Source organism: Oncorhynchus nerka, linkage group LG23 (assembly GCF_034236695.1).
Source record: "Oncorhynchus nerka isolate Pitt River linkage group LG23, Oner_Uvic_2.0, whole genome shotgun sequence".
Lineage (NCBI taxonomy): Eukaryota > Metazoa > Chordata > Actinopteri > Salmoniformes > Salmonidae > Oncorhynchus > Oncorhynchus nerka.
This window is the reverse complement of record NC_088418.1, coordinates 15536984-15559044: the sequence shown is the minus strand read 5'-3', so window position 1 is coordinate 15559044 and position 22061 is coordinate 15536984. Positions and strand designations below refer to the sequence as shown.

At 49.7% G+C, this 22061-nt stretch overlaps 2 protein-coding genes across 2 annotated transcripts in view; both read left to right on the top strand.

Annotated features, from left to right (window-relative positions):
• The window catches only part of LOC135563988 (protein kinase C epsilon type-like), a 55326-nt gene extending 44418 nt beyond the window's left edge, over nt 1-10908 (top strand). The window contains exon 6 of the mRNA XM_065008379.1: nt 10875-10908. Within this exon, the coding sequence (XP_064864451.1) occupies nt 10875-10908 (34 nt within the window). The remainder of the gene's footprint in view (nt 1-10874) is intronic.
• Nucleotides 10879-22061, top strand: part of LOC115106339 (inactive ubiquitin carboxyl-terminal hydrolase 54-like) — a 41234-nt gene continuing 30051 nt past the window's right edge. The window contains exons 1-2 of the mRNA XM_065008378.1: nt 10879-11273; nt 14544-14636. Of these exons, the coding sequence (XP_064864450.1) occupies nt 11106-11273; nt 14544-14636 (261 nt within the window). The 5' untranslated portion in view covers nt 10879-11105. The remainder of the gene's footprint in view (nt 11274-14543; nt 14637-22061) is intronic.

The window sequence follows — 22061 nt, the reverse complement described above, 5'->3', positions numbered from 1 at the left end:
TTCTCTCTCCCTCCCTCTGTTTCTCTCCCCTCCCTCTGTTTCTCTCCTCCTCCCGCTGTTTCTCTTCCCCCTCCCTCTGTTTCTCTCTCCACCTCCCTCTGTTTCTCTCCCCCTCCCTCTGTTTCTCTCCTCCTCTGTTTCTCTTTCCCCCTCCCTCTGTTTCTCTCCCCCCCTCTGTTTCTCTCCCCTCACTCTGTTTCTCTCTCCCCTTCTGTTTCTCTTCTCCCTCCCTCTGTTTCTCTCCTCCCTCTATTTCTCTCTCCCTCCCTTTGTTTCTCTCCCCTTCCTCTGTTTCTCTCCACCTCCCTCTGTTTCTCTCCCCCTCCCTCTATTTCTCTCCTCCTCCCTCTATTTCTCTGTCCCTCCCTCTGTTTCTCTGTCCCTCCCTCTGTTTCTCTCTCCCCTCCCTCTGTTTCTCTCCACCTCCCTCTGTTTCTCTCTCCCTCCCTCTGTTTCTCTCTCCCTCCCTCTGTTTCTCTCCCCTCCCTCTATTTCTCTCTCCCCTCCCTCTGTTTCTCTCCACCTCCCTCTGTTTCTCTGTCCCTCCCTCTGTTTCTCTGTCCCTCCCTCTGTTTCTCTCTCCCTCCTCTGTTTCTCTCCTCCTCCCTCTATTTCTCTGTCCCTCCCTCTGTTTCTCTCTCCCTCCCTCTGTTTCTCTCTCCTCCCTCTATTTCTCTCTCCCCTCCTCTGTTTCCTCCCTCTGTTTCTCTGTCCCCCTCTGTTTCTCTCCCTCCCTCTGTTTCTCTCTCCCTCCCTCTGTTTCTCTCTCCCTCCCTCTGTTTCTCTCCTCCTCCCTCTGTTTCTCTCTCCCCTCTATCTGTTTCTCTCCACCTCCCTCTGTTTCTCTGTCCCTCCCTCTGTTTCTCCCTTTGTTTCTCCTCCCTCTGTTTCTCTGTCTCCTCCCTCTGTTTCTCTCCCCTCCCTCTGTTTCTCTGTCTCCCTCCCTCTGTTTCTCTCCCCCTCCCTCTGTTTCTCTCCTCCTCCCTCTATTTCTCTCTCCCCTCCCTCTATTTCTCTCCTCCTCCCTCTGTTTCTCTCTCCCTCCCTCTGTTTCTCTCTCCCTCCCTCTGTTTCTCTGTCCCTCCCTCTGTTTCTCTCTCTCCCCCTCTGTTTCTCTGTCCCTCCCTCTGTTTCTCTGTCCCTCCCTCTGTTTCTCTCCCCTCCTCTGTTTCTCCTCCTCCCTCTGTTTCTCTCTCCCTCCCTCTGTTTCTCTCCCCCTCCCTCTGTTTCTCTCTCCCTCCCTCTGTTTCTCTGTCCCTCCCTCAGGTTCTCTCTCCCTCCCTCTGTTTCTGTTTCTCTCTCCCTCCCTCTGTTTCTTCCCTCCCTCTGTTTCTCTCCTCCTCCCTCTGTTTCTCTCCCCCTCCTCTGTTTCCTCTCCCTCCCCTCTGTTTCTCTCCTCCTCCCTCTGTTTCTCTCCCCTCCCTCTGTTTCTCTCTCTCCTCCCTCTATTTCTCTCTCTCTGTTTCTCTCCCCCTCCCTCTGTTTCTCCATCCTCCTCTATTTCTCTCTCCCCTCCCTCTGTTTCTCTGTCTCCCTCCCTCTGTTTCTCTCCCCCCTCCCTCCTCCCTCTGTTTCTCTGTCCCTCCCTCAGGTTCTCTCTCCCTCCCTCTGTTTCTTCTGTTTCTCTCCCCCTCCTCTGTTTTCTCTCCTCCCTCTGTTTCTCTCCTCCTCCCTCTGTTTCTCTCCCCCTCCCTCTGTTTCTCTCCCCCTCCCTCTGTTTCTCTCATCCTCCCTCTGTTTCTCTCTCCCTCCCTCTGTTTCTCTCCCCTCCCTCTGTTTCTCTCTCCCTCCCTCTGTTTCTCTGTCCCTCTCAGGTTTCTCTCTCCCTCCCTCTCTCCTCCCTCCCTCTTTCTCTCTCCCCCTCCCTCTGTTTCTCTCTCCCTCCCTCTGTTTCTCTCCTCCTCCTCTGTTTCTCTCCCCCTCCCTCTGTTTCTCTCTCCCTCCCTCTGTTTCTCTCCTCCTCCCTCTGTTTCTCTCCCCTCCCTCTCTCCTCCCTCTATTTCTCTCCCCTCCCTCTGTTTCTCTCCCCTCCCTCTGTTTCTCTCTCCTCCCTCTATTCTCTCCCCTCTGTTTCTCTGTCTCCCTCCCTCTGTTTCTCTCCCCCTCCCTCTGTTTCTCTCTCCCTCCCTCTGTTTTCTGTCCCTCCCTCAGGTTCCTCTCCCTCCCTTTGTCTCCCTCCCTCTGTTTCTCTCTCCCTCCTTCTGTTTCTCTGTCTCCCTCCCTCTGTTTCTCTCCTCCCTCTATTTCTCTCTCCCCTCCCTTTGTTTCTCTCCCCTTCCTCTGTTTCTCTCTCGCTCCCTCTGTCTCTCTCTCCCCTCCCTCTGTTTCTCTCCCCCTCCCTCTATTTCTCTCCTCCTCCCTCTATTTCTCTGTCCCTCCCTCTGTTTCTCTGTCCCTCCCTCTGTTTCTCTCTCCCCTCCCTCTGTTTCTCTCCACCTCCCTCTGTTTCTCTCTCCCTCCCTCTGTTTCTCTCTCCCTCCCTCTGTTTCTCTCCCCTCCCTCTATTTCTCTCTCCCCTCCCCTCTGTTTCTCTCCACCTCCCTCTGTTTCTCTGTCCCTCCCTCTGTTTCTCTGTCCCTCCCTCTGTTTCTCTCTCCCCTCCCTCTGTTTCTCTCCCTCTATTTCTCTGTCCCTCCCTCTGTTTTCTCTTTCCCTCTGTTTCTCTCCTCCTCCCTCTATTTCTCTCTCCCCTCCCTCTGTTTCTCTCCACCTCCCTCTGTTTCTGTCCCCCTCTGTTTCTCTGTCCCTCCCTCTGTTTCTCTCTCCCTCCCTCTGTTTCTCTCCCCTCCCTCTGTTTCTCTCTCCTCCCTATCTGTTTCTCTCCACCTCCCTCTGTTTCTCTGTCCCTCCCTCTGTTTCTCTCTCCCTTTGTTTCTCTCTCCCTCCCTCTGTTTCTCTGTCTCCCTCCCTCTTCTCTCTCCCTCCCTCTGTTTCTCTGTCTCCCTCTCTGTTTCTCTCCCCCTCCCTCTGTTTCTCTCCTCCTCCCTCTATTTCTCTCTCCCCTCCCTCTGTTTCTCTCCCTCTGTTTCTCCTCCCTCCCTCTGTTTCTCTCTCCCTCCCTCTGTTTCTCTGTCCCTCTGTTTCTCTCCTCCCTCTGTTTCTCTGTCCCTCCCTCTGTTTCTCTGTTCTCTGTTTCTCTCCCCCTCCCTCTGTTTTCTCTCATCCTCCCTTCCCTCTCTGTCTCCCCTCCCTCTGTTTCTCTCTCCCTCCCTCTGTTTCTCTGTTTCTCTCCCCTCCCTCTGTTTTTCTCTCCCTCCCTCTGTTTCTCTCCCCCTCCCTCTGTTTCTCTCTCTCCTCCCTCTGTTTCTCTCCTCCTCCCTCTGTTTCTCTCCCCTCCCTCTGTTTCTCTTTCCCTCTGTTTCTCTCCTCCCCTCTGTTTCCCTCTGTTTCTCTCCTCCTCCCTCTATTTCTCTCCCTCCCTCTGTTTCTCTCCCTCCTCTGTTTCTCTCATCCTCCCTCTATTTCTCTCTCCCTCCCTCTGTTTCTCTCCCTCCCTCCCTCTGTTTCTCTGTCCCTTCTCTCTCCCTCCCTCTCTCTCCCTCCCTCTGTTTCCCTCTCCCCCTCCCTCTGTTTCTCTCCTCCTTCTGTTTCTCTCTCCCTCTGTCCCCCTCTCTGTTTCTCTCATCCTCCCTCTGTTCCCCTCCCTCTCTCCCTCCCTCTGTTTCTGTCTCCCTCAGGTTCCCTCCCTCTGTTTCCCTCTGTTTCTCCCCTCCCTCTGTTTCTCTCTCCCTCCCTCTGTTTTCTCCTCCTCCCTCTGTTTCTCTCCCCTCCCTCTGTTTCTCTCTCCCTCCCTCTGTTTCTCTTTCCCTCTCTCCTCCTCCCTCTGTTTCTCTCCCCTCCCTCTGTTTCTCTCTCCTCCCTCTGTTTTTCTCCCTCTATTTCTCTCCTCCCTCTGTTTCTCTCTCCCTCCCTCTGTTTTCTCCCCTCCCTCTGTTTCTCTGTCCCTCCCTCAGGTTCTCTCTCCCTCCCTCTGTTTCTCTCTGTTTCTCCCCCTCCCTCTGTTTCTCTCCTCCTCCCTCTATTTCTCTCCCCTCCCCTGTTTCTCTCCCCTCCCTCTGTTTCTCTCATCCTCCCTCTATTTCTCTCTCCCTCCCTCTGTTTCTCTGTCTCCTCCTCTGTTTCTCTCCCCCTCCCTCTGTTTCCCTCCCTCTGTTTCTCTCTCCCTCAGGTTCTCTCCCTCCCTGTTTCTCTTCCCTCTCTGTTTCTCTCCCCTCCCTCTGTTTTCTCTCTCCCCCTCTGTTTCTCTCTGTCCCTCCCTCTGTTTTCTGTCCCTCCCTCTCTCCCCTCCCTCTGTTTCTCTCTCCCTCCCTCTGTTTCTCTCCTCCTCCCTCTGTTTCTCTCCCCTCCCTCTGTTTCTCTCCTCCTCCCTCTGTTTCTCTCCCTCCCTCTGTTTCTCTCCCCTCCCTCCTCTCATCCTCCCTATTTCTCTCTCCCCTCCCTCCTCTGTTTCTCTGTTTCCCTCCCTCTTTGTTTTCTCTCCCTCCCTCTGTTTCTCTCCTCCTCCCTCTATTTCTCTCCCCTCCCTCTGTTTCCTCCCCTCCCTCTGTTTCTCTCCTCCTCCCTCTATTTCTCTCTCCCCTCCCTCTGTTTCTCTCCACCTCCCTCTGTTTCTCTGTTCTGTTTCTCTGTCCCTCCCTCTGTTTCTCTCTCCTCCCTCTGTTTCTCTCTCCCTCCCTCTGTTTCTCTCCTCCTCCCTCTGTTTCTCTTCCCTCTCTGTTTCTCTCCACCTCCCTCTGTTTCTCTGTCCCTTCTGTTTCTCTCCCCTCCCTTTGTTTCTCTCTCCCTCCCTCTGTTTCTCTGTCTCCCCTCCCTCTGTTTCTCTCCCCCTCCCTCTGTTTCTCTGTCTCCCTCCCTCCTCCCCTCCCTCTGTTTCTCTCCTCCTCCCTCTATTTCTCTCTCCCCTCCTCTATTTCTCTCCTCCTCCCTCTGTTTCTCTCTCCCTCCCTCTGTTTCTCTCTCCCTCCCTCTGTTTCTCTGTCCCTCCCTCTGTTTCTCTCTCCCCCCTCTGTTTCTCTGTCCCTCCCTCTGTTTCTCTGTCCCTCCCTCTGTTTCTCTCCCCCTCCCTCTGTTTCTCTCATCCTCCCTCTGTTTCTCTCTCCCTCCCTCTGTTTCTCTCCCCTCCCTCTGTTTCTCTCTCCCTCCCTCTGTTTCTCTGTCCCTCCCTCAGGTTCTCTCTCCCTCTCTGTTCTCTCCCTCCCTCTGTTTCTCTCCCCCTCCCTCTGTTTCTCTCTCCCTCCCTCTGTTTCTCTCCTCCTCCCTCTGTTTCTCTCCCCTCCCTCTGTTTCTCTCTCCCTCCCTCTGTTTTCTCCTCCTCCCTCTGTTTCTCTCCCTCCCTCTGTTTCTCTCCTCCTCCCTCTATTTCTCTCCCCTCCCTCTGTTTCTCTCCCCTCCCTCTGTTTCTCTCATCCTCCCTCTATTTCTCTCTCCCCTCCCTCTGTTTCTCTGTCTCCCTCCCTCTGTTTCTCTCCCCCTCCCTCTGTTTCTCTCTCCCTCCCTCTGTTTCTCTGTCCCTCCCTCAGGTTCTCTCTCCCTCCCTCTGTTTCTCTCTCCCTCCCTCTGTTTCTCTCCCCCTCCCTCTGTTTCTCTCTCCCTCCCTCTGTTTCTCTCCTCCTCCCTCTGTTTCTCTCCCCCTCCCTCTGTTTCTCTCTCCCTCCCTCTGTTTCTCTCCTCCTCCCTCTGTTTCTCTCCCCCTCCCTCTGTTTCTCTCCTCCTCCCTCTATTTCTCTCCCCTCCCTCTGTTTCTCTCCCCCTCCCTCTGTTTCTCTCATCCTCCCTCTATTTCTCTCTCCCCTCCCTCTGTTTCTCTGTCTCCCTCCCTCTGTTTCTCTCTCCCTCCCTTTGTTTCTCTCTCCCTCCCTCTGTTTCTCTGTCTCCCTCCCTCTGTTTCTCTCCCCCTCCCTCTGTTTCTCTCCTCCTCCCTCTATTTCTCTCTCCCCTCCCTCTGTTTCTCTCCCCTCCCTCTGTTTCTCTCATCCTCCCTCTATTTCTCTCTCTCCTCCCTCTATTTCTCTCCTCCTCCCTCTGTTTCTCTGTCCCTCCCTCTGTTTCTCTCTCGCTCCCTCTGTTTCTCTCTCCCTCCCTTTGTTTCTCTCTCCCTCCCTCTGTTTCTCTGTCTCCCTCCCTCTGTTTCGCTCCCCCTCCCTCTGTTCTCTCTCCTCCTCCCTCTATTTCTCTCTCCCTCCCTCTGTTTCTCTCCCCTCCCTCTGTTTCTCTCATCCTCCCTCTATTTCTCTCTCTCCCTCCTCTATTTCTCTCCTCCTCCCTCTGTTTCTCTCTCCCTCCCTCTGTTTCTCTCTCCCCCTCTGTTTCTCTCTCCCTCCCTCTGTTTCTCTGTCCCTCCCTCTGTTCTCTGTCCCTCCCTCCTCTCCTCCTCCCTCTGTTTCTCTCTCCCTCCCTCTGTTTCTCTCCCCCTCCCTCTGTTTCTCTCTCCCTCCCTCTGTTTCTCTGTCCCTCCCTCAGGTTCTCTCTCCCTCCCTCTGTTTCTCTCTCCCTCCCTCTGTTTCTCTCTCCCTCCCTCTGTTTCTCTCCTCCTCCCTCTGTTTCTCTCCCCCTCCCCCTGTTTCTCTCCTCCCTCTATTTCTCTCTCCCCTCCCTCTGTTTCTCTCCCCATCCTCTGTTTCTCTCATCCTCCCTCTGTTTCTCTGTCCCTCCCTCTGTTTCTCTCTCCCTCCCTCTGTTTTTCTTCTCCCTCCCTTTGTTTCTCTCCTCCTCCCTCTGTTTCTCTCCCCCTCCCCTGTTTCTCTCCTCCTCCCTCTGTTTCTCTCATCCTCCCTCTATTTCCCTCCCTCTGTTTCTCTCCTCTCCCTCTGTTTCTCTGTCCCTCCCTCTGTTTCTCTCTCCCTCCCTCTGTTTTCTCTCCCTCCCTTTGTTTCTCTCTCCCTCCCTCTGTTTCTCTGTCTCCCTCCCTCTGTTTCTCTCCCCCTCCCTCTGTTTCTCTCCTCCTCCCTCTATTTCTCTCTCCCCTTCTCTGTTTCTCTCCCCCTCCCTCTGTTTCTCTCATCCTCCCTCTATTTCTCTCTCCCCTCCCTCTATTTCTCTCCTCCTCCCTCTGTTTCTCTCTCCCTCCCTCTGTTTCTCTCTCCCTCCCTCTGTTTCTCTGTCCCTCCCTCTGTTTCTCTCTCCCTACCTCTGTTTCTCTGTCCCTCCCTCTGTTTCTCTGTCCCTCCCTCTGTTTCTCTCCCCCTCCCTCTGTTTCTCTCCTCCTCCCTCTGTTTCTCTGTCCCTCCCTCTGTTTCTCTCCCCCTCCCTCTGTTTCTCTCTTCCTCCCTCTGTTTCTCTGTCCCTCCCTCAGGTTCTCTCTCCCTCCCTCTGTTTCTCTCTCCCTCCCTCTGTTTCTCTCCCCCTCCCTCTGTTTCTTCCCCTCCCTCTGTTTCTCTCCCCCTCCCTCTGTTTCTCTCTCCCTCCCTCTGTTTCTCTCTCTCTCCCTCCCTCTGGTTCTCTGTCTCCCTCCCTCTGTTTCTCTCTCCCTCCCTCTGTTTCTCTCCTCCTCCCTCTGTTTCTCTCCCCCTCCCTCTGTTTCTCTCTCCCTCCCTCTGTTTCTCTCCTCCTCCCTCTATTTCTCTCTCCCCTCCCTCTGTTTCTCTCCACCTCCCTCTGTTTCTCTCTCCCTCCCTCTGTTTCTCTGTCCCTCCCTCTGGTTCTCTGTCTCCCTCCCTCTGTTTCTCTCCCCCTCCCTCTGTTTCTCTCTCCCTCCCTCTGTTTCTCTCTCCTCCTCCCTCTATTTCTCTTTCCTCCTCCCTCTGTTTCTCTCCCCCTCCCTCTGTTTCTCTCCCCCTCCCTCTGTTTCTCTCTCCCTCCCTCTGGTTCTCTGTCTCCCTCCCTCTGTTTCTCTCTCCCTCTATTTCTCCCTCCCTCCCTCTGTTTCTCTCTCCCTCCCTCTGGTTCTCTCTCCTACTCCCTCCGTTTCTCTCCCCCTCCCTCTGTTTCTCTCAACATGTCCCTCATTTGACCCTCCCTGTGTTCCTCTCTCATTCTCACCCAGACAATACAGTGTTATTAGAGTAGCATAGAGTCATATGCTTCTTGCTTCAACCAAACATGAAGGTGTGATTCATTGGTTAGCTGTTTATGTCCTGTAGTTTGGGCTGTTATGGTGATCACACCGAAGGTCAAGAGTCATGAAGGCAGTGAAATTCCATGGTAATTAGGCTTCTCCAAGATCTGATGCTCCTGTATGGTCATTGGTAGCCTACCAAACTTGCTAACTGCCTGGTACTCAGCACACCATAGTCCCTCTAATCACTTTGACAAATGTCTTCGAAGATCTGATCAAACACGTCATAGGTGAGCTCATGTAACGCAACATTTCTATAGACGATGCCATTGAGTGATGGACTCAATTAAAAAGAGGTACTGTAGATGCCATCAGCGTTCTATAGGCTAGGCCTACTATATTTATTCCTAAACTTTGTTAATATTAAGCACATTGCTTCTCTTTACGACAGGAGTATAGCCTACCTGGCTGGCATGAAAATGAACTATTTAAGTGCATTGATGACATGTATTTTTCCCATGACCCTGTTTTGAGACAGATGCACGATAATGGTCCATTATAAATCAAAACAAATTTCACACATATAGTGCATTTGGAAAGTATTCAGACCCCTTGTCCTAGAGACATTAACGACACTCGGGTTGTCATGGTTCCTGCTGTCACCAGAGGGCGCATCAATTTCTTATGGGCAGGTGGGACGGTAGCGTCCAAACTACAGAATTATACATATTTAACTTTCATAAAATCACAAGTGTAATACATCAAAATAAAGCTTAACTTCTTGTTAATCCAGCCGCTGTGTCAGATGGTTTGTCCTCTGGGTTTTGCCTGCCATATCAGTTCTGTTATACTCACAGACATTATTCTAACAGTTTTAGAAACTTTAGAGTATTTTCTATCCAAATCGACCAATTATATGCATATCCCAGCTTCTGGGCCTGAATAGCAGGCAGTTTACTTTGGGCACGCTTTTCATCCGGACGTGAAACTACTGCCCCCTACCCAAGAGAGGTTAACGACACTCTGGTTGTCATGGTTACAGCTGTCACCAGAAGGCGCCAGAGACCATCCTAGAGACATTAACGGCACTCAGGTGTGTCCTATTTACTCTTTATGATGTCACTGTTAAAATTGGTGTGTTTTCTGGTGTTCTTTGCTGAAGCTGGAATTGTTTACTGTGTGCGTTTGTCTCCTGAGTGACTTTTTTGAAACTTAGTGTTTGTTGTTTTTCAAGTGTACTGTGATCCTGCGACTACCGTTTCTCAGTAAGGTATTATGTTTAGCCTCCACTGATTCCTGGTTTGGTCTCTTCTCTACACCTGGGTTCAACCTCACCACGTCACATCAGTGGATGCCAGGAGATGCTAAATGTGTTTCTGTTAATTAACGCTCAGTTATTTGCTTGACAATCCCCGGCTGACAAAATGTCATGACCGCCACAGCCCTACCTGTAGTTAATGTCGTGTTAATAACTGTACACTATGTACAGCAGGGTACACACTGTATCTCTAATGCCACACAACCATGTTCTACTGTAGCCATCGCTATAGTAACAGCCCATTCCAACCATCCATCCACACACATACACACACACACCACCCGTACACCGCAGCATTCCTGTGACATCTGGCCCATCGCCAAGGGGTCGCTATGGCAGCACAGCACGGCAACGGGGGGAGGGAGGGCACTGCGGCTCCGCTACTGGCCAGTCTGTTACGCAACCTGTTCACACACACACACACACACATATACACACATACACACACGCACACACACGCACACATGCACGCACGCACAAACGCACGCACGCACGCACACATATACACACACACACGCACGCACGCGCACGCACGCACGCACGCACACACACACACACACACACACACACACACACACACACCCTGTTGAGTAATACTGCTTTATAATATATCCCAGATAAAACTCTCCATAACTGAGAAACATCCATTGATGTCAGCAGCTTACCGTTACAGTACACTACTATACTACTATACTACTATACTACTATACTACTACATTACTACACTACTATACTACTATACTACTACACTACTATACTACTATACTACTATACTACTACACTACTACACTACTATACTACTTATACTACTACACTACTATACTACTACACTACTATACTCCATACTACGAGTTGCATGACCATTCAGGCTACAATATTGTGAAATGGTATTTCCTGTGCAGTTAAAGAGCCTTTAAAATGCAACAAAATCCCTTTGAAAACGGCCTACCTGGCATCAATGTGTCAGAAACAGTTATTCTAGTGACAATATTGACGACAAATAAATAGGATGATTTTGGTCATGAAGTCAGTCTGGTCTAAAACAGAGTTTGGAACATCTGTGCATCACAACGGGTAAAATGAAGGTTGGGTTTTGATTTGACGATGACCATTTGCCCACTAACATGGGGTGAACAGCTGCAGTGATTGCTCTCTATCCAATAGCATAAGCAGTGAGACAGATCCTCCCAGCAGCTCCAGGATACTGCACCAAACACCTTAGTTAGATGTAAAATTGCTCAACCAAAATATCCTCTGCAAAAAACATCAAAATGAATTCCTGATTTTCTGGAGTTATTCTAGTTTCATTCTGGGGATTTAGAGGAAGTGAAATAGGCTTCCCCGTCTGAAGTGTCTTATGGGGGACGAACATCATTAACTGATCTCTGAATCGGTCAGGAAACTGAAATCTCGTTTTTCTAATGAGCAACAGAAAAACACACCTGCCAATCGGCGTGTTCAGTGGCTGTTGAAATATGACCTATACTGGAGGTCTGTTTGTTGTGTGTGTGCGGTACTGTATAAGAGATGTGGTGATTGTGTTGTGTGGTTTGTCTCTTGCAGGCAGAGTGAGAGCAGAGAAGAGATATTAGGCTGAACAGAAGTAAAGAACTGTGGAAGGACTGAAGACACCTGCCTGGCAAGACTTACCAGAAAGAGACCAAAGCTCTCCATCGCTCTGTCTCCCTATTCTCTTTGTTTGTCATTCTCTCTCTAATGGAAGTAACTTAGAACACGTTGCTCCATCTCATTCCCCTGTCCCTCCCTGGTGACGGGAGCGCCCAGCAGGATGTGATGTCGTGGAAGAGGAACTACTTTGCGTCAGGCGGTGGCAGCGGAGATCCTGGTGGAGGGCTACAGGGACTGATCACGACCCCTCGGACTATGGCCTCCTTCGCCCCGAGTAAAGGCCTTAGCAACGAACCTGGACAGAACAGCTGCTTCCTAAACAGTGCTCTGCAGGTACGCACGCACGCACCCACGCACGCACGCACGCACCCACGCACCCACGCACGCACACACACACGCACCCACGCACCCACGCATGCACGCACCCACGCACGCACGCACCCACGCACGCACCCACGCACGCACCCACGCACCCACGCACGCAGCCACGCACCCACGCACCCACACACACACACACACACACACACACAGACTATGCTGGACTGTCATTCTCAGTGACCTCTCACTCTCTGAGTCCCTGCAGAGCTATGATGGGAAAGATACAGAGAGCGATAGAGAGAAAGATAGACAAAGACAGAGAGAAAAATAGACAATGAGAGAGGGAGAGAAGAAGGAGATATGATAGATTGAGAGAGAAAGAGAGAGAAAGACAGAGAGAAAAATAGACAATGAGAGAGGGAGAGAAGAAGGAGATATGATAGATTGAGAGAGAGAGAGAGAGAGAGAAAGAGAGACAAAGACAGAGAGAAAAATAGACAATGAGAGAGGGAGAGAAGAAGGAGATATGATAGAGAGAGAGAGAAAAACAAAGAATTAGAAAACAAACCCAGTTTTGATAAACTCCCATATCTACTGGGTGAAATACCACAGTGTGCCATCACAGCAGCAAGATTTGTGACCTGTTGCCACAAGAAAAGGTCAACCAGTGAAGAACAAACACCATTGTAAATACAACCCATATGTAGGTTTATTTATTTTCCCTTTTGTACTTTAACCATTTGTACATCGTTACAACACTGTATATAGACATAATATGACATTTGAAATGTATTTATTATTTTGGAACTTTTGTGAGTATAATATTTATTTAATTTTTTATTGTTTATTTCACTTTTGTTTATTATCTATATCACTTGCTTTGGAAATGAAAACATATGTTTCCCATGCCAATAAAGCCCATTAAATTTAAATGAGAGAGAGAGAGAGAGAGAGAGAGAGAAAGAGAGAGAGAGAGAGAGAGAGGGATATAGATAGAGAGAGAGAGAGAGAGAGAGAGAGAGAGAGAGAGGGATATAGATAGAGAGGGAGAGAGAGAGAGAGAGAGAGAGAGTTTGGGGTAGAATATGTCTTCCCTGCGCTGTGGTGATGTATAAATAAATAAATAAACTAAGGAGGGATGGAGGAGAGAGGGAAAAGGGAGGAGAGAGGGTAGAGGGAGGAGAGAGGGAAGAGGAAGGAGAGAGGGAAGAGGGAGGAGAGAGGGAAAAGGATGGAGAGAGGGTAGAGGGAGGACAGAGGGTAGAGGGAGGACAGAGGGTAGAGGGAGGACAGAGGGTAGAGGGAGGGAAAAGGAAGGAGAGAGGGTAGAGGGAGGACAGAGGGAAGAGGGAGGAGAGAGGGAAGAGGAAGGAGAGAGGGAAGAGGATGGAGAGAGTGTAGAGGGAGGACAGAGGGAAGAGGGAGGAGAGAAGGAAGAGAGAGGGTAGAGGGAGGAGAGAGGGAAGAGGGAGGAAAGAGGGAGGAGAGAGGGAAGAGGGAGGAGAGAGGGAAGAGGGAGGAGAGAGGGAAGAGGGAGGAGAGGAGGAAGAGGAGGGAGAGAAGGAAGAGAGTGGGAAGAGGGAGGAGAGAGGGAAGAGGGAGGACAGAGGGAAGAGGAAGAGGGAGGAGAGAGGGAAGAGGAAGGAGAGAGGAAGAGGACGGAGAGAGTGTAGAGGGAGGACAGAGGGAAGAGGGAGGAGAGAGGGAAGAGGAAGGAGAGAGGGAAGAGGACGGAGAGAGGGAAGAGGAAGGAGAGAAGGTAGAGAGAGGGTAGAGGGAGGAGAGAGGGAAGAGGGAGGAGAGAGGGCAGAGGGAGGAAAGAGGGAGGAGAGAGGGAGGAGAGAGGGAAGAGGGAGGAGAGAAGGAAGAGGAGGGAGAGAAGGAAGAGAGTGGGAAGAGGGAGGAGAGAGGGAAGAGGGAGGACAGAGGGAAGAGGAAGGAGAGAGGGAAGAGGGAGGAGAGAGCGCAGAGGGAGGAGAGAGTGTAGAGGGAGGAGAGAGTGTAGAGGGAGGAGAGAGGGAAGAGGAAGGAGAGAGGGAAGAGGGAGGAGAGAGTGTAGAGGGAGGAGAGAGGGAAGAGGGAGGAGAGAAGGAAGAGGACGGAGAGAGTGTAGAGGGAGGACAGAGGGAAGAGGGAGGAGAGAAGGAAGAGAGAGGGTAGAGGGAGGAGAGAGGGAAGAGGGAGGAAAGAGGGAGGAGAGAGGGAAGAGGGAGGAGAGAGGGAAGAGGGAGGACAGAGGGAAAAGGGAGGAGAGAGGGAAGAGGGAGGAGAGAAGGAAGAGGAGGGAGAGAAGGAAGAGAGTGGGAAGAGGGAGGAGAGAGGGAAGAGGGAGGACAGAGGGAAGAGGAAGAGGGAGGACAGAGGGAAGAGGAAGAGGGAGGAGAGAGGGAAGAGGAAGGAGAGAGGGAAGAGGAAGAGGGAGGACAGAGGGAAGAGGAAGAGGGAGGAGAGAGGGAAGAGGAAGAGGGAGGACAGAGGGAAGAGGAAGAGGGAGGAGAGAGGGAAGAGGAAGGAGAGAGGGAAGAGGACGGAGAGAGTGTAGAGGGAGGACAGAGGGAAGAGGGAGGAGAGAGGGAAGAGGAAGGAGAGAGGGAAGAGGACGGAGAGAGGGAAGAGGAAGGAGAGAAGGAAGAGAGAGGGTAGAGGGAAGAGGGAGGAGAGAGGGCAGAGGGAGGAAAGAGGGAGGAGAGAGGGAGGAGAGAGGGAAGAGGGAGGAGAGAAGGAAGAGGAGGGAGAGAAGCAAGAGAGTGGGAAGAGGGAGGAGAGAGGGAAGAGGGAGGACAGAGGGAAGAGGGAGGAGAGAGGGAAGAGGGAGGAGAGAGGGAAGAGGGAAGAGGGAGGAGAGAGTGTAGAGGGAGGAGAGAGTGTAGAGGGAGGAGAGAAGGAAGAGGGAGGAGAGAGGGCAGAGGGAGGAGAGAGTGTAGAGGGAGGAGAGAGGGAAGAGGAAGGAGAGAGGGAAGAGGGAGGAGAGAGTGTAGAGGGAGGAGAGAGTGTAGAGGGAGGAGAGAAGGAAGAGGGAGGAGAGAGGGCAGAGGGAGGAGAGAGTGTAGAGGGAGGAGAGAGGGAAGAGGAAGGAGAGAGGGAAGAGGGAGGAGAGAGTGTAGAGGGAGGAGACAGGAGAGAGGGAAGAGGGAGGAGAGAGTGTAGAGGGAGGAGAGAGGGAGGAGAGAGGGAAGAGGGAGGGAAGTGGGTGGGATAAAAAACCTCAGCATTGGACCTTTAAAAATTTAAAGATAGAAAATATACAAAACATGTAAATATATCAAATGTATGTTTTCTCTTTAGGTCCTGTGGCATCTGGATATATTCCGTAGAAGTTTCCGCCAGCTGACCACCCACAAGTGTATGGAAGACTCCTGTATCTTCTGTGCCCTCAAGGTAGGTCTCCAAGGGCCCTTCATTCTCATGAGCACTTATTTAGCTATTATGAGTGTGTGTGTTCTATAAAGCATTCTAATGAGGCTGTGTGTACAGTATGTGTGTGTGTCTGTCTGAGTACATTGTGTAGTGTAGCAGTGTTGGTGTGTACAGAGACGTCAGCATTGTATAATGTAGTGTTGTCGGTGTGTACTATGTGTGTGTATAAGTGTGTTTGTAGCGGTGTATGTGTGTGTGTTTTACACGCTGTTCTATCTCCTGAGCCGCTGTGAAATTAATTGGCTGACCGAAAGTGCTGAGCCAGCAGAACCCACGCTGGGGTGCCACACACACAGGCATACTGGCTTGAATCTGAAGCAGCATGGTTGGTGTATGTGTGAGGCAATAGTAATGCTAACTGCTGTGAGTTGAACGGATTCTGTCTGCTGATCAGACAACAGTAAAACTCTACGTTACCGTTGATTACGTTATCGTAATATCCTCTTATTCACTCTGGACATGTGTTGGTAGTACCCATCTCACTAACAATCATCAGGTCCTAATGGCCTGGTACTCAGGGCTCTATTATCCCTCCATCAGGTCCTAATGGCCTGGTACTCAGGGCTCTATTATCCCTCCATCAGGTCCTATTGGCCTGGTACTCAGGGCTCTATTGTCCCTCCATCAGGTCCTAATGGCCTGGTACTCATGGCTCTATTATCCCTCCATCAGGTCCTAATGGCCTGGTACTCATGGCTCTATTATCCCTCCATCAGGTCCTAATGGCCTGGTACTCATGGCTCTATTATTCCTCCATCAGGTCCTATTGGCCTGGTACTCAGGGCTCTATTGTCCCTCCATCAGGTCCTAATGGCCTGGTACTCATGGCTCTATTATCCCTCCATCAGGTCCTAATGGCCTGGTACTCATGGCTCTATTATTCCTCTAACCACTCTGACATCGATACAGATGAAAGATGCTGCGGTACTGGATGGCCACCGTTTTACAGGCTCCAACCCAACTATTGTGTGATTATTTTGCCGTTTATTTTTACTTTATTTTCACGAAATGTATCCGTTATTATTTCTTACAACCAACAAGAACTTTTGAACATCAGACAGACAGTTACTTACCCCAATAGGCTCTATGCATTATTCCGCCTCCAACGTTCTAATTTACTTCCGACCGGGTTGATGACTTAAATTACAGCCCCGCGAAGGAGGTGCTAATGAACATTGTTCAGTGCCTCTGTGTTCAGTCTCTTCCAAATGTAATGGTCTCCCAGTCGATGTAGAGCTCAGAAAGAGGTGGCTAGTGGCAGTACGTTGTGACAACTTTACTGTCACCAAACACACAAAGGTGTAGTACACATATCGTCGAAAGTGACTTAGTTGAGGGACAAATTGGGGGGGCGACAACAAGAGGTGTTGTTCCTACTGTCTTCGCGTAGAACTGACACATTCAAAAGAGACCTGGTATTTGGGAAAGAAGACTGAAACCTCCTGCTCCGACTGAGGGGGGTGAAGAACAAGGTGCGCTGCCTATGGACTGTGCCGTCTCTGATCCGGTCCAGAGCATGGGCCAAGACAGTGTAAATGTACGTGTTTATTTGCTAGCAGCAAAATAATAATTGGTTTATCTACGACATGTATCAATCATTTGTGTTGTAGTGAATATCAGTTTGTGTGGAGCTGGTATTGGCTTTAGTTAGGCAATGAGTGACAGGGGTGGGGGAAAGAAATCAAGTCAACACAGTACAGCCAGAATTAAATGCAAGATCCATTCAGGTGCGAGAGACACTTCTGCAAGTAGTGGTAAAAATAAGTGGTCAACCTTCTCTCTTATAGTTTTTGAAACCTGTAGATCTTTATATATCCTTTCAACTAGGATGTCCTCCTGTGCACATATGACAAAGTCACACCAGCTACAACCTGTGAGAAGGATTTGACCTTTCACCTGCCAGTAGTAAGCATGAGATCTCTTCAACATCTCCATTCTGTATCTTCAGGTAAGGACTTCAGCTCTCCATTCTGTATCTACAGGTAAGGACTTCAGCTCTCCATTCTGTATCTACAGGTAAGGACATCAGCTCTCCATTCTGTATCTACAGGTAAGGACATCAACTCTCCATTCTGTATCTTCAGGTAAGGACATCAGCTCTCCATTCTGTATCTTCAGGTAAGGACATCAGCTCTCCATTCTGTATCTTCAGGTAAGGACTTCAGCTCTCCATTCTGTATCTTCAGGTAAGGACATCAGCTCTCCATTCTGTATCTACAGGTAAGGACATCAGCTCTCCATTCTGTATCTTCAGGTAAGGACATCAGCTCTCCATTCTGTATCTTCAGGTAAGGACATCAGCTCTCCATTTTGTATCTTCAGGTAAGGACATCAGCTCTCCATTCTGTATCTTCAGGTAAGGACATCAGCTCTCCATTCTGTATCTTCAGGTAAGGACTTCAGCTCTCCATTCTGTATCTACAGGTAAGGACTTCAGCTCTCCATTCTGTATCTACAGGTAAGGACTTCAGCTCTCCATTCTGTATCTTCAGGTAAGGACTTCAGCTCTCCATTCTGTGTCTTCAGGTAAGGACATCAGCTCTCCATTCTGTGTATTCAGGTAAGGACTTCAGCTCTCCATTCTGTCTTCAGGTAAGGACTTCAGCTCTCCATTCTGTGTCTTCAGGTAAGGACTTCAGCTCTCCATTCTGTGTCTTCAGGTAAGGACTTCAGCTCTCCATTCTGTGTCTTCAGGTAAGGACTTCAGCTCTCCATTCTGTATCTTCAGGTAAGGACTTCAGCTCTCCATTCTGTATCTACAGGTAAGGACTTCAGCTCTCCATTCTGTATCTACAGGTAAGGACTTCAGCTCTCCATTCTGTATCTTCAGGTAAGGACTTCAGCTCTCCATTCTGTATCTTCAGGTAAGGACTTCAGCTCTCCATTCTGTATCTTCAGGTAAGGACATCAGCTCTCCATTCTGTATCCTCAGATAAGGACATCAGCTCTCCATTCTGTATCTTCAGGTAAGGGCATCAGCTCTCCATTCTGTATCCTCAGATAAGGACATCAGCTCTCCATTCTGTATCTTCAGGTAAGGGCATCAGCTCTCCATTCTGTATCCTCAGATAAGGTCATCAGCTCTCCATTCTGTATCTTCAGGTAAGGACATCAGCTCTCCATTCTGTATCTTCAGGTAAGGACATCAGCTCTCCATTCTGTATCTTCAGGTAAGGGCATCAGCTCTCCATTCTGTATCCTCAGATAAGGACTTCAGCTCTCCATTCTGTATCTACAGGTAAGGACATCAGCTCTCCATTCTGTATCTTCAGGTAAGGGCATCAGCTCTCCATTCTGTATCTTCAGGTAAGGACATCAGCTCTCCATTCTGTATCTACAGGTAAGGGCATCAGCTCTCCATTCTGTATCCTCAGGTAAGGGCAGTCAACATAACTTGGTACATTTGGGCACTTGACCTTTGAGTGTCTGGGATCAAATATGATTCCATCTGGAGAGGATCCTAACCACGGAGCATCTGGGTGCACTACGAAGCCACACGGAAAGATGTTAACATTCTTCAGTGTGCAGTACTCCTGTACAGCCGCTGGCTCCATGACCAGCCCCTCTTCATCTCCATGGTCTGTATACCAGATCCCTGTACAGCCACTGGCTCCATGACTAGCCCCCTCTTCATCTCCATGGTCTGTATACCAGATCCCTGTACAGCCGCTGGCTCCATGACTAACCCCCTCTTCATCTCCATGGTCTGTATACCAGATCCCTGTACAGCCACTGGCTCCATGACTAGCCCCCTCTTCATCTCCATGGTCTGCATACCAGATCCCTGTACAGCTACTGGCTCCATGACCAGCCCCCTCTTCATCTCCATGGTCTGCATACCAGATCCCTGTACAGCCACTGGCTCCATGACTAGCCCCCTCTTCATATCCATGGTCTGTATACCAGATCCCTGTACAGCCACTGGCTCCATGACTAGCCCCCTCTTCATCTCCATGGTCTGTATACCAGATCCCTGTACAGCCACTGGCTCCATGACTAGCCCCCTCTTCATCTCCATGGTCTGCATACCAGATCCCTGTACAGCCACTGGCTCCATGACTAGCCCCCTCTTCATCTCCATGGTCTGCATACCAGATCCCTGTACAGCCACTGGCTCCATGACCAGCCCCCTCTTCATATCCATGGTCTGTATACCAGATCCCTGTACAGCCACTGGCTCCATGACTAGCCCCCTCTTTATCTCCATGGTCTGCATACCAGATCCCTGTACAGCCACTGGCTCCATGACTAGCCCCCTCTTTATCTCCATGGTCTGTATACCAGATCCCTGTACAGCCACTGGCTCCATGACTAGCCCCCTCTTCATCTCCATGATCTGCATACCAGATCCCTGTACAGCCACTGGCTCCATGACTAGCCCCCTCTTCATCTCCATGGTCTGCATACCAGATCCCTGTACAGCCACTGGCTCCATGACTAGCCCCCTCTTTATCTCCATGGTCTGTATACCAGATCCCTGTACAGCCACTGGCTCCATGACTAGCCCCCTCTTCATCTCCATGGTCTGCATACCAGATCCCTGTACAGCCACTGGCTCCATGACTAGCCCCCTCTTTATCTCCATGGTCTGTATACCAGATCCCTGTACAGCCACTGGCTCCATGACTAGCCCCCTCTTCATATCCATGGTCTGTATACCAGATCCCTGTACAGCCACTGGCTCCATGACTAGCCCCCTCTTCATCTCCATGGTCTGTATACCAGATCCCTGTACAGCCACTGGCTCCATGACCAGCCCCCTGTTCATATCCATGGTCTGCATACCAGATCCCTGTACAGCCACTGGCTCCATGACTAGCCCCCTCTTCATCTCCATGGTCTGTATACCAGATCCCTGTACAGCCACTGGCTCCATGGCTAGCCCCCTCTTCATATCCATGGTCTGTATACCAGATCCCTGTACAGCCACTGGCTCCATGACTAGCCCCCTCTTCATATCCATGGTCTGTATACCAGATCCCTGTACAGCCACTGGCTCCATGACTAGCCCCCTCTTCATCTCCATGGTCTGCATACCAGATCCCTGTACAGCCACTGGCTCCATGACCAGCCCCCTCTTCATATCCATGGTCTGTATACCAGATCCCTGTACAGCCACTGGCTCCATGACTAGCCCCCTCTTCATCTCCATGGTCTGCATACCAGATCCCTGTACAGCCACTGGCTCCATGACTAGCCCCCTCTTCATCTCCATGGTCTGCATACCAGATCCCTGTACAGCCACTGGCTCCATGACTAGCCCCCTCTTCATCTCCATGGTCTGCATACCAGATCCCTGTACAGCCACTGGCTCCATGACTAGCCCCCTCTTCATCTCCATGGTCTGTATACCAGATCCCTGTACAGCCACTGGCTCCATGACTAGCCCCCTCTTCATCTCCATGGTCTGTATACCAGATCCCTGTACAGCCACTGGCTCCATGACTAGCCCCCTCTTCATCTCCATGGTCTGCATACCAGATCCCTGTACAGCCACTGGCTCCATGAAAAGAAACGTTCCCATTTTAGATGGGATATTTTGTCAGGACAAGATGCTAGAATATGCATATAATTGACAGCTTTGTATAGAAAACACTCTAACTTTTCCAAAACTGTAAAGATATTGTCTGTGAGTATAACAGAACTGATGTTGCAGGCGAAAGCCTGAGAAAAATCCAATCCGGAAGTGCCCCATATTTTGAAAGCTCTGCTTTCCAATGAGTCCCTATTGAGCTGTGAGCTCAACCAGCTTACGCTTTCTACGTATTCCCCAAGGTGTCTACAGCATTGTGACGTAGTTTTACGCATTTATGTTGAAGAATAGCCATAGGCGGCTACATTGCGTAAGTGGTCACCTGATGGCTCCCAGGGTGACTCTCGCGTAAAATAGAGAGGTAGCCATTACTCCAATCGGTCCTACTGAAAAACAAATTGTCCTGACGGATATATTATCTATCGATAGATATTGGAAAAACACCTTGAGGATTGATTATAAACAACGTTTGCCATGTTTCTGTCGATATTATGGAGATAATTTTGAATATTTTTTGCCGTTTTCGTGACTGCAATTTCCGGGCGATTTCTCAGCCAAACGTGAAGAACAAACGGAGCTATTTCGCCTACAAAAATAATCTTTTTGGAAAAAATTAACTTTGGCTATCTACCCGGGAGTCTCGTGAGTGAAAACATCTGAAGTTCATCAAAGGTAAACGATTTAATTTGATTGCTTTTCTGATTTTCGTGACAAGGTTGCCTGCTGCTAGCAAGGCATAATGCTATGCTAGTCTATCGATAAACTTACACAAATGCTTGTCTAGCTTTGGCTGTAAAGCATATTTTGAAAATCTGAGATGACAGGGTGATTAACAAAAGGCTAAACTGTGTTCCAATATATTTCACTTGGGATTTTCATGAATAGGAAGATTTTCTAGGAATAGTTATGTCCGTTGCGTTATGCTAATTGGTGTCAGGTGATGATTACGCTCCCGGACCCGGGTTGGGGTGTCACAAAAAGTTTTTAACTGACTTGCCGAGTTAAATAAAGAATAAATAAATAAATAAAATACAACTTTGATGAATCTCAAATATAAAATATATTTTGATTTGTTTAACACTTTCTTGGTTACTACATGACTCCATATGTGTTATTTCATAGTTTTGAAGTCTTCACTATTATTCTACAATGTAGAAAAGAGTAAAAAATAAAGAAAAACTCTTGAATGAGTAGGTGTGTCAAAACTTTTGACTGGTACTGTATAACTAAAAATACTTTACAGACTAAATACTTTACAATTGACATACATTTAAAAACATTAACATGTAAGTAGTGTGTGCACCTATCATGTACACATACTGTACATGTCAGTACATACACACTTCCAACACATACATGTCAGTACATACACACAACAAGTTGGTCGCTATGGAAACAATTTGGAATTTCCAACACATATATTTGTCTTATTAAAGATGTGATGCAGTCAGTCTTTCCTCAACTCTTAGCCAAGAGAGACTGGCATGTATAGTGTTAATATTATCCCTGTGATTACATAGAAAACGTGCTGCTCTGTCCTGGGCCAACTGCAGCATAATTAGTTCTGTCTTTGCAGCACTGGACCATACAACTGGCATCTAAAAGAAATGTGTTCAGTTTGTCCCATCAAGATTTACATGCTCAAATGGCCACTGCTCCAAACGTTCTGTCTATGAGTCTGGGAGAGAACGTGCAGAGCCTAGGCCATGCTGCTGGTTCACTATTTGTGCAGGGCAAACGATTTTCACTTTGGCCCTCCTTCTGCACCCATAGGAGAGAGAGAATAGGAGGGTGAGGAGAGAGAGAAGGGGAGGGAGAGAGAGTGAGAGCGAGAGCGAGAGAGGGAGGGGGAG